The sequence below is a fragment of the Zea mays genome, chromosome 6 (assembly GCF_902167145.1).
Source record: "Zea mays cultivar B73 chromosome 6, Zm-B73-REFERENCE-NAM-5.0, whole genome shotgun sequence".
In the NCBI taxonomy this organism is placed as follows: Eukaryota; Viridiplantae; Streptophyta; class Magnoliopsida; order Poales; family Poaceae; genus Zea; species Zea mays.
In genome coordinates this window covers 133528999-133540801 of record NC_050101.1, presented here as the reverse complement: position 1 = coordinate 133540801, position 11803 = coordinate 133528999, and the positions used below count along the sequence as shown (strand labels likewise).

General features: G+C 49.4%; 1 protein-coding gene across 4 annotated transcripts; it reads left to right on the top strand.

The window, feature by feature from the left end:
* Positions 1 to 7823: 7823 nt before the first annotated feature.
* On the top strand, positions 7824 to 11474 carry LOC606464 (alkaline alpha galactosidase 2). 4 transcript variants are annotated; one of them, XM_035959848.1, is made up of 7 exons: positions 7855 to 8285; positions 8432 to 8725; positions 8816 to 9898; positions 10010 to 10219; positions 10315 to 10444; positions 10541 to 10850; positions 10922 to 11474. In XM_035959848.1, the coding sequence occupies exons 1-6, from the start codon at positions 8101 to 8103 to the stop codon at positions 10823 to 10825; spliced, it is 2187 nt and encodes a 728-aa protein (XP_035815741.1). In that variant the 5' UTR covers positions 7855 to 8100; the 3' UTR covers positions 10826 to 10850; positions 10922 to 11474. The 4 variants fall into 4 exon arrangements, with proteins under 4 accessions (XP_020394797.1, XP_020394795.1, XP_035815741.1 ...); NM_001112324.2 differs by having other exon boundaries at positions 8094 to 8285; positions 10315 to 10449; positions 10922 to 11400; XM_020539208.2 differs by having other exon boundaries at positions 7824 to 8725.
* Positions 11475 to 11803: the final 329 nt, after the last annotated feature.

Here is an 11803-nt window from a genome sequence, read left to right as displayed (position 1 = left end):
ACGCGGTCTTTGTGACCACCTCAACGGGGAGTAGGTTTGCAAGAACCGAACCTCGGTAAAACAAATCCTTGTGTCTCACTCCTTATTTGCTTACGATTTGTTTTTCACCCTCTCTCTCGGACACGTTTATATTTCTAACGCTAACCCGGCTTGTAGTTGTGCTTAAATTTATAAATTTCAGATTCGCCCTATTCACCCCCCTCTAGGCGACTTTCAAATACAATCCACTGTCCTTGATCCAAGCTTGTGCTTTTTATTAATTAATACATTGACTTTCGCATGCACCCCCATGTGCTCAAGTATGAAAGTGATGGTTTTCTCCCAATCCACTTCTCATAAGGGGTTTTCTCTTTTTTGCACATAGGAATCTTGTTCAGAACATGAAGTCAAGACGGCCTCCCCCACCATGCCTTGGATAAACCACATGTGTCTAACATGGCATTCACCAAGTCAATCAATGTATGATTTTTACTCTCAGCAATCATGTTTGATTCGAGTGAATGGGGAGGCGTCCTCTCATGAATAATGCCATGTTCTGCATAGAAATCATCAAATACTTTGGGAAAGAATGCACCACCACGATCTGGTCTAAGACGTTTGATCTTTATCTCTAATTGGTTTTCATCTTTAGCCTTATAGATTTTAAAGTAGTCTAAAGCCTCATCTTTAGTTTTTAACAAGTATACATAGCAAAATCTAGACGCATCATCAATCAATGTCATAAAGTCTCCTGCCACCTTTTATTAACACAACATTCATCTCGCAGTGATCAGAATGTATGAGTTCTAGAGGTGTCAGGTGTCTTTCCTCAGTAGCCTTATGAGGCTTTCGAGGTTGCTTCGACTGCACATAACTATGGCACTTAGAACCTTTGACCCTGGTGATATTCGGAATTAAACTCATGGTGGAAAGCCAAGACATAGAACCAAAATTAGAACGACACAAACAAGATGCCAAATACTCGCAAGATCATCAACATTAGCGCAAATATGGTTTACAGACTTATTATTGAAATCTAATAGAGAAAAGCGGAACAAGCCTCCGCAGTCATAGTCTTTACCAATAAATTATCCAGACTTATACACAACAATTTTATTGGACTCTAAAACTACCTTGAACCCATCTCTACATAGAAAGGTTTCACTAACGAGATTCTTATGCATATAAGGCACATGTTGCACGTTCTTCAGCTACATGATCTTTCTCGAAGTAAACTTTAGATCCACCATGTCAATGTCATGAATAGAAGCATGTGACCCATTCCCCATTAGGACGGAGGAATCTCGGGCACCCTGATAAGAAGAGAACAAATTACTGTCATAACACACATGAACATTATCACCAGTATCAAGCCACCAACTAGGTGATTGAAATATTGAAAAGATGAAAGGTAGATTACCATACCCTTTGTCTTCCTCATTGCTAGAGACCACTGTGTTGACATTGCCCTTTTTGCAATGACGATGCGCTCGATCAGGACAGTCCTAGGCAAAATGACCTGTCTCACCACACGCGAAACATGTCAGTTCATCCTTGTTCTTCATCTTGAAGTTGGTAGTTTTGGGCTTGTTAGATTTTGTGTTTACTTTTCTCTTGTTGTGGCTCTTCTGAACCATGTTGGTGCTGGAGTGGCCCTCGCCTCCTTTAGAACTCGTGTCCTTAGCACGAGCTTTCTCCTCAACATCTAGAGACGCTATCAGATTTTCAACTGATATCTCATGTCTCTTATGTTTTAGAGATGTGGCAAAGTTCCTCCATGTAGAAGGCACTTTGCAATAATGTACCCAACCACAAATCGATCGGGGAGGATAATCTTAAGGTGGTCGAGCTCCTTGGCAATACATTGTATTTCATGAGCTTGCTCTACAATTGAGCAATTACCAACCATCTTATCTTATAATCATGAAAGCTCTCCATGACATACAAGTCACCGTTAGCATCCGATGCACTGTACTTAGTAGTAAGTGCACCCCACAATTTCTTCACGTCTGTGTATTGCATATTCGCATCAACCAGACGATCAACAAAGACGTTAAGAATTGCCCCCGTAAAGATAGTATTGGCATCGTCATACTTTTTCTCCTCTTTATTGATTAAACATAAGGCTAGAATTGCCCCCGTAAAGTATGAGATCAGATCAGATGATGTGTATTGATTAAACATACTAATTGATGTTGATGCCGGCAAGGTCGACGATGTGGAAGCTGCAGGGTCGATGACGACGTCGAAAGCAGGATCGACGAGAAGATCGTGAGCAGATGTGTGAGGACGCTTCCCAAAAACCTTGTTCGTCCTCTCCCGATGCATGATCTCGAAGGCGGTGGGTTCCGGAGGCCTGCTCTCCCGATAGTAGATGCACATCGGTGGTCAGTGTGATGAGGACTACGATGGCGGCGCAGCTGTGAGTAGAGGCAAAAACCTAACATGTGTTGGGATGAATTTGGTCCTGGCTTTCAGGCGTCTTATATAGGGCTGTGTCCACGAACCAATAAGGACCCAAGATCCGATCTGCACGCTATCCACGAACCGATAGACTCGCGCTCTGATAAGGGCTCAAATCCTTATCGCGATTAGATAAGGCTCTAGGCTTAACAACCAAGCAACCAAAAAGAATAAAAGAGCAAAAGGAAGCATGGATTTTAGCACCATTCACGTGCATGTCGTGGGCCCGCGCCCTTCGCCCCTGCCCAACCAGGCCAGGCGAGCGAGTGCATGTGGTTCTCCGTACTCTCTCCCACTCGTTCATGACTTGGTGAGTGAATGTAGCCTCAATATTTAAACTAGTTATACTCAACCTGAACTAGCATTATAAGACTATTTGTTCCACAATTTCTTAACCATACTCATATATAAACTTTTGAGATTTGGGTCTAGCCTATAAATCCAATAGGTCTTGATCAATATCGTCGATCGTTCTGGGCCTCCGTCTGTCGTCATCCTCTGTTATTGTCGGTCCTAGAGTCAAAGGCCCCTTTGCTCGTAGCCTACTGGTTCGTTAAGAAACGAGAAGGAGAAGCCTTGGCCCCATGATCGAGGTCAAGTCTGGCCTCAACAGTCAGCCCAACACGTCTCAGTTTGGCCATTTATACTCACCCGTGACCACTTGTTGTGCAATTGCATTAGAAAAAGGACCCCAACTGGCACCGATCCCCAGCCGGCATCACTATTGGCGAAATATCTGATCCGATCCACGGCTTGTCCAGCCGCGCTGGCCCAGCACGAGCTTAGCTAGCCGGCCGGGTCATCACTCACCAATCACCATGCATGGAGCATTGAGCAACCACGCCACGCGACATGTAGGTCCATCTGTAACGGCAATCCTTGTGTGCATTATTACTGGGTACCAGGTGCTGGCATATCCGCATGCATATGGACAAGCGATGTCTGTATTGCTTGGCTAATTAAGTAGGCTGTTTGTTTCTGATCATGGCGAGCGTAATTATATGAAGATCTTTTGGTTCCAGACGTAGCTGTAGCTTTCAAAGGACTACCACTTGTGATTTACTATCTTTTAGCCTTTTATTAGTATTGTATAATTAGCATTGCAACTGAATATTCCAGCCATCAGGGAGAATATTCATATCGACTCGTAGGCTCGTAGCAGGGTCAGCAACCTAGTGATAATCTCATGTGGTATGTATTGTTAGTTTTTTTTAATCTGGTTCGAAGAAAGAATTGAATTGATCCTAAAGGCCCGTATTAAATAATATGTGCCTTACATTTTAGTAAGATGTTGATAGAATGTTAATATATATAGCTCACTAGGTCGGTGCCCATGCGTTGGCACAATAGTAAAAAATTTATATTAAACATAGATGCGGAACGACTACATCACTATTGTATGTAAAGTCCAGGTCGCAAACATTATCAATATCGCACAAATTACTTCTAAAGAGTCAATATAGAATTTTTAATGACAGACAAATATCTCGACAACCGTACACTAATCTAATCATTTTTAGCGATAATGATAAGTCGTTGTTGTATGTTTGCAGAGATGGTATATCGGCACGAATTGTCCTCATAACTTAACAGATTGATTACAAAGTTTCATTCTCTCTAAAGTGTTAGAGCATAAAGATTACATGAAATCCAAAACACATACAATACCCAAATGAGTTCATGTAATCCTAGAGCTTCAGTGTTATCATTCTCTCTAAAGTGGAGTTTAAGATTCAGGGTATCATTAAGAAAATGACCTTATTTATAGATGGGGCTCTTGGAACTCCAATATCCTAGTCACTGTCTTTGGTTTCATCCTTCTTCCTAGTCACATATACCCATACCCATCATGTATGGTTGTCATGGATAAATAACATTAATGTTGCACAAAATAAAATAGAAATTCAATACAGGCATAAGCAGCTCACCAATTCAATGAGATTGCAATTGAAGGTACTGCATACACTAAAGGCCTATTTGGTTCCGCTTACTAAATTTTAGTTTGTATCATATTGAATGTTTGGATGCACTGCCGGATACAGTTGCTTTGTCGAGTGCTTCAGTCACTCGGCAAAGCCTAGAAAACACTCGGCGAACTCTTTGCCGAGTGTTGCTCTTGGCAAAGAAGTCTCGATGAACTATTTATCGGCAACGACTTCTTTGCCGAGTACTTTTTGTCGGGCACTCGACAAAGAAAAGTTGTCATCACTACGCCAAGCGACGGCGATGGAGCCTTTGCCGAGTGTCTGTTGGACTAGCGCTCGGCAAAGAAGGCTCCAGTGAGCCCTTTTCGCCATTCCATTTGCTGAGTGCTCCAAGAGGCACTCGGCAAAGGCTCCCTCTTTGCTGAGTGGCTGGTGGACTAGCGCTCGGCAAAGGGAGTACCAGAGGGCCCCTTTGCTAGGCCCTTTGTCGAGTGCTCTAGGAGACACTTGGCAAAGGTTGCTTCTTTGCCAAGTGCCGCAACCACAACACTCAGTAAAGAAACTTTATAGGTACCTAGGTGTGCTTTTTTGTCGAGTGCTATGGTTATGACACTCGGCAAAGTACCTCTTTGTCGAGTGTTAAACTCCGTAAAGTGACTAGAAAACCCCATTTTTATTTGTTTTTATTATTACATCCAAACAAACAAAAGATATATATCATTGGCATCACATATATCACAGAATCAACACATGTATCACAAACACCATATATCTCACAAATGTCGCCACATCAAACAAGTTTAGACACAAGCATAAGTCTCCAATACTCACAAACATAAGTCTCAAGTATCTCACAAAATATTATCAACATCAACAAGTTCAGACCAAGTTATCTCACAAAGTATTAACAACACCAATAAACATAAGATCATGTGCACAAAGTATCTCAGCGAGGTGGGCGGCTGGACTAGTTCGGCGATGGGCTAGACGATCCATGAGGATTGTTTGATGTCGTTGATTGTCCCTGCACAGAGAAGAGATTGCATGTGTGAGACCAGATAAATATATATCATGCATGACTAGAGAATTTTGATACTCATAGGAGCATGAAACTGAGCAACGTCAGCTGGAGGGTACATCGGAGGTGGTGGAGCAAAACCTGTGCGGCGCCAAGGCTCTACATGTACCGGAACATCTCCGCCATCCCTTGCTAATCCACCAAGTGAGCCGCCCGCTCTGACTCCCGCTCTGCCCTCATTCTCACCTCCATCTCCATCTGTTCCCTCCTCTCTTCTTCTAGCTGGGCCTGTTATATTTCAACCCAATGTTATAATAATGCAAAGAGAAGTTATATAACTCAATGAATGATGAGGCATAGAAGCACTAACCTGGAGTTCCTAGATGTGATGTTGTGAGGTGTCCTATCTAGGTCGTATGGCTAGGCTCGTGCTCCTTGCTCGCATTTGAGACAGAGTGGGAGTTGAGGACGAGTTGATTGCCCTATCGGCAATCCAGTACCGCCATGCCTCTTGCCTCCTCCGACCATCATGAGGACATCTCTGTCGATGTTCTCGGTCCTCAGATCGTAATCTGGCCCATGAACCTGTTGTGCCATGGCAGTGTACTCACTGAAGCGGCTATAGACCGTGGGGTTGCTATACACCTCGGGCCCGTCCTCCGGTTGTAGGTGACGTCGGATGTCGCCTTGCCCTTGTGGGCCATAGCATACACCGAGAAGATGGAGCAAGGCTAGCCACCATGTGATGCCGACTGCAAGAAAACCAACTAGATGGTTAGAAATCATGCCTAATCGAAAGTTAGACTAAATTAAAGAGAGTGCGTACCCATGCTTCTGCGTATTTTCTAAGGCTGCGACTGCCTTGGTGGTGGGAGTGACCATGCATCATCAAACGTCGTTCCCGGCTAGCGTTGTGAGCCTCGTCCCATTAGGTCGAGCACCACCTTTGTAACATCTGCTCCCAGCACTCAGGATGCACGACGTACCAATAAGGAATCATCTACCCAAAAAACAAGTACACAACATATCAGAAGATAACATTTAGCATATTTAATATCAATATTAATGTTTTGTATTTGACTGCATGTACTAGTACGAAGTCAACGACATGGTCCGGGCATCCTTCTTGCTCACCTTCTCCCCAAGGATGGAGCCGTAGTAAGTGACGATGGCCTGGATGCGCGCCTCGTAGTGCATGTCCATGACCAGCTTCTTACAGCTCGTGGTAGCCACCACGTCCGCCTTGGCATCGTATTCAGCCTCGCATCTGAAGAAATCTTGCATACAAAGACGATGTATCCATACATTATTTGAAGAATATGCGACGAATGCGATATATCAAACAATATAGTGCGAGGAAAACTTACCCACATCTCTTGCTTCGCTGCCGCCTTGTTGTTGAATTGTGTTCCGTCTCGACCCACTGCATCAGGGGCGACGACGTAGTGGTCGAAGGAATAGGTCGAGCCCATCACTCTAGCGTACTCAACAAGTCTAGGGAAGTGTTCCCTGCATAGAAGGCCGAGGATGCCATTGGGGTGCGACCGTGACCCCTTGAATTCTCCAAAACGTTACAATACCGTCCAGGTGATTAAGAAAAAAATATTAGTTTCTATTAAAATATGAACATATAATATGAAGAAGCAGCGACAACAACTAAAGTTACATACCTTTCCGCTGAGGGAGACTGTCACGAAGTATCGGCCGCTAAGGGAGACTCACGGGACCTCGCAAGTAGACGTGCGTCGAACCTGAGGCGCCAGACCCAGAGGCATCCTACTAAGCGTCGTCGATAAGTATTTATCCATCAGTATTCAAAATTTTCACATATCCACTAGGACCACAGTATGGGTATGGACAAGTTCCGCCTTCACCGATATATTATTTTTGCTTCGTCGATAAGTATTTATTTGTCATTCTTGTTTTCTTGCTAATGTATCTCATATCTTTTATATAGAACTATCATTATTACTATGACGGATTAGAACCATATCATGATTTTTCCAACATGCCTGGATACTATCACTATGACTCGAGCTGAACATGTGAGGATTGTGACGCATCAGTATCACTATGACTCGAGGTGAGATACTGATGCGTGATGGACTGGTGGCCCGTGGCTCATTTATTTCCGGTTTTCGCTTAAACCGAATAAATAAAACGAACACCAAAATTAGTTCGGTTTTTATAGATTGGGAACCAAAATTTATTCGGGTTTAGAAAATTCCGGTTTTTTTTATTTTGGTTCCGGTTTATTTGGTTTTGGTGTTTGATTTTTAGTTTTTTTTGGCCAGTTATAGTGGGTGCCCAAATTAGCTGTGGAATGAGGTGAGAGGGTCAACCTACCGGTGTCGCGGATCCGCCGTGGCAGCCTCGGCGTCTCGCGTCGCACCGGTCCCCATGTGTCCCCCCACACCCACTTGCATCGGTTCAAGTTCACACACACGTCCTCTGGCTTGCGCCGTTGGAGCCACCAAATGCCGCGTCCCTATGCGTCGGCCACCTGGGGAGCCCTTGGCCTAGACGGAAGCTTTGCCGTGCCGGATATGAACAGGACGATTGGACGAACAAGGCAACCCGACCTGGCTCACGGTCACGGCCTCACCCATCCGCTTGCCATCCAATCCGACCCGGCCCCATCGAGAACGTGCGCGTGCGCGCTGCCTAGGCTGATACGAGCAGCCAGCAAGCAAGCAACAGATTTAACCGCCGCCGATGTCCGTGATGGCGCGGAGGCTGAGCTCCAGCTGCAGCAGGGCCGTCGCGTCCTCGTGCCCTTCCAAATCTTCTCTGCGGCGCCGTATATATACCCTTCCTTCCCGCCCGCTGCTACTCGCATTCTCGCTGCGGGCCTCGCCTCTGTGTCCGGCGCCGCCTCTCCCTCCTCCCACCCCGCCTCGGTGCGTGCGGATCCGTCCCTAATTCGTTTGTCCTCTCGTCTCGCCGGTGTTCTTGCGTTATCGTTTCAGTCTACCCGTTGGTTTGGTATTGGTTATGATTTTGGCGTGTCCGTCACTCCGTTGTGCTGGATTGGATCCGGGAGCAGGTGTTCGTTTAGGACTCTCGCGGCGGCCAAGGAGTCGTCGCCGCCGTCGACCAGCGTCTCGCCGACCCAGCAGCAGTCCCGGAGTACGATAGAGGGAGGCGAGATGACGGTCGCCTCGTCCGTCAGGCTCGCCGGCGGCAATCTGACGGTATGCGGGCGGACGGTGCTGTCCGGGGTGCCGGACGCGGTGGTGGCCACGTCGGCGGCGACGGAGGGAGCGGTCGACGGGATCTTCCTCGGCGCCGACTTCGCCGAGCCGGCCGCCCGGCACGTCGTCTCCCTCGGCGACCTGAGGTACGTACGTCTTGAATCGGTGGTAATTTTTCCCCATTCGACCCAATTGTTCGTGTTGCCACTTGGCATTGATTTCTCGCGATTTGGCAGGGACGTTCGGTTCATGGCGTGCTTCCGATTCAAGCTATGGTGGATGGCGCAGCGGATGGGGGAGAAAGGCAGCGACGTCCCGCGCGAGACCCAGTTCCTGCTCGTCGAGTCCAGGGGCGTCGGCGACGAGGACGCGGCGTACGTCGTGTTCCTCCCGCTCGTGGAGGGCGCGTTCCGGGCCAGCATCCAGGGCGGTGCCGGCGACGCGCTGGAGCTCTGCGTCGAGAGCGGGGACGACGACACGCGCGCGGCGTCCTTCGAGCGATCCCTCTTCGTGGGCGCCGCGGAGTCCGACCCCTTCGCGGCCATCTCCGGCGCAGTCGCCGCCGCCAAGTCCGCGCTCAGGACGTTCCGGGTCCGCGCCGAGAAGAAGCTCCCGGGCATCGTCGACTACTTCGGCTGGTGCACCTGGGACGCCTTTTACCAGGACGTCACCCAGGAGGGCGTCGAGGCCGGGCTCCGCAGCCTCATCGCCGGCGGCGCGCCGCCCAAGTTCGTCATCATCGACGACGGCTGGCAGTCCGTCGCCACCGACACCAACGAATCGGCCGGAGAGGACAAGCCGCCCCTCCTATCTCGGCTCACCGGCATCAAGGAGAACAGCAAGTTCCAGAACGCGGACGACCCGGCCGCCGGCATCAAGACGGTGGTGCGCTTGGCGAAGGAGGAGTACCGGCTCAAGTACGTCTACGTGTGGCACGCCATCACCGGCTACTGGGGCGGCGTCCGGCCCGGCGAGGAGCACTACCGCTCCAGCATGCAGTTCCCCAAGGTTTCGCCGGGCGTCATGGAGAACGAGCCCGGCATGAAGACCGACGTGCTCACCGTGCAGGGGCTCGGCCTCGTGCACCCGCGCGCCGTGTACCGCTTCTACGACGAGCTCCACGCGTACCTCGCCGCCGCCGGAGTCGACGGCGTCAAGGTGGACGTGCAGTGCATCCTGGAGACGCTCGGCGCCGGCCACGGCGGCCGCGTGCAGCTCACCAGGCAGTACCACCAGGCGCTGGACGCCTCCGTCGCCAAGAACTTCCCGGAGAACGGCATCATCGCCTGCATGAGCCACAACACCGACGCCCTTTACTGGTACGCGATCCGATCTATTCGCTCTCGCAATGCTGACCGTGGAGAATTAACATGGGACCATTAACCGATTTGATGGTGATGTTGGTGCGGTGCGATGCGACCAACCCGCAGCTCCAAGCAGACGGCGGTGGTGAGGGCGTCGGATGATTTCTACCCAAGGGACCCCGCGTCGCACACGATCCATATCGCCTCGGTGGCGTACAACAGCGTGTTCCTCGGCGAGTTCATGCTCCCGGACTGGGACATGTTCCACTCGCTCCACCAGGCCGGCGACTACCACGGCTCCGCCCGCGCCATCAGCGGAGGCCCTGTCTACGTCAGGTTGGTGAATTCATTGCAGCCTCGGGATCAGAATCGTCCTCGGGTTCATTGCAGCGGTTGCTGAACTATGTGTACGTTCTTGGTGATGTTTGCAGTGACGCACCCGGCAAGCACAACTTCGAGCTGCTGAAGAAGATTGTCTTGCCCGACGGTTCCATTCTCCGCGCGCGTCTGCCTGGCCGGCCGACCAAGGATTGCCTGTTCACGGACCCGGCACGGGACGGCGTAAGGTGCCATTTGCAGGCGCTGCTGTTTTTTTTTTTTTTTTTGGAGCAAGAGCAATAAGCAGTGTGTTCTAACACCAATGCCATGCATGTGCAGCCTGCTCAAGATCTGGAACATGAACAAGTTCACCGGCGTGCTGGGCGTGTACAACTGCCAGGGCGCGGCGTGGAACTCCGTGGAGAAGAAGAACACCTTCCACCAGACCGGCACCGAGGCCCTGACCTGCGGCGTCAAGGGCGGCGACGTCCACCTCATCTCCGAGGCCGCGACGGACACCGAATGGGACGGCGACTGCGCCATGTACCGGCATGCCGACGGCGACCTCGTCGTCCTCCCGCACGACGCGGCGTTGCCCGTCTCCCTCAAGGTCCTGGAACATGACATCCTCACCGTGTCACCCATCAAGGTCAGTCACTCGGTGCCCGTTTAGTTTAGCAACAAATGCTGCGAAACTGTACGTGCTTATGTTCCCTGCAGGAGTTGGCGCCTGGTTTCAGGTTCGCCCCGATCGGGCTGGTGGACATGTTCAATAGCGGCGGGGCGGTGGAAGGCCTGACCTATCACCTCCTCGGCGGCGACGGTTCCACCTTGGGCTCCGAGGCTGTCGCATTGGCGTGCATGGAGGTGAAGGGCTGTGGAAGGTTCGGTGCCTACTCTTCGGTCAGGCCAAGGAAGTCCACGCTCGGTTCAGCTCAGATTGAGCTCAAGTATGATTCTTCCTCAGGGCTGCTGATTCTGCAGCTGGATGCGATGCCCAAGGAGAGGGTTCACAAGATTGTTATTGAGTTGTAGGGTGGTACAAAGATTTAGTTTCATTGGTAATCAGAGTACCCTCTGATGACGAGTATGTAGGGACTGGAGTGGCGTATGGTTTGATTGATAGGCAAATCTGATTCATGATTCAAGCTTGTCTGGACTATGAACAGCTGGCCTTCAGTATTTGATTACATTCATTCAAACACCCGTTTCCAAATGTTCAGTATTGTTACCGTATGCGAGCGAGCAAAGTATATATGTTATACATTGACAACTGCTCTGCCTGCTTGTTATTCTGTCAGTCCCTTAGGATCCAACTGTCTTTTCCCAGCTGACTGTCTATGTTTTTAACCGTTGATGTACTTGTGTTTGATCTACCATTGCAGAGAGGCGCAGAAGATGTTGGTATGGCCGGTGTTTCGTAACCACCGGCTAGTTATTCTAGTGCTTTTACACGTCGAATGGTGTGCCAAGTGGACACAAGGATTACAAACAATAATCGAGTAACTTGTGTTACCCTGCGCTTAGTTTGTCATAGGGGGTTACAAACAATCGAGGCAGATGAGCTCCTAAGTCAAGCGACGAATGTTAGGTGCAAGTTGT

Bases quoted from the DNA above. Each gene is read 5' to 3' on its own strand.
- LOC606464 (XM_020539206.2), top strand. From the start codon at position 7,863: ATGCCGCGTCCCTATGCGTCGGCCACCTGGGGAGCCCTTGGCCTAGAC. The intron at 9,899-10,009 runs GTACGCGATCCG...ACCAACCCGCAG, and splicing joins AACACCGACGCCCTTTACTG to CTCCAAGCAGACGGCGGTGG. The intron at 10,220-10,314 runs GTTGGTGAATTC...TGATGTTTGCAG, and splicing joins GGAGGCCCTGTCTACGTCAG to TGACGCACCCGGCAAGCACA.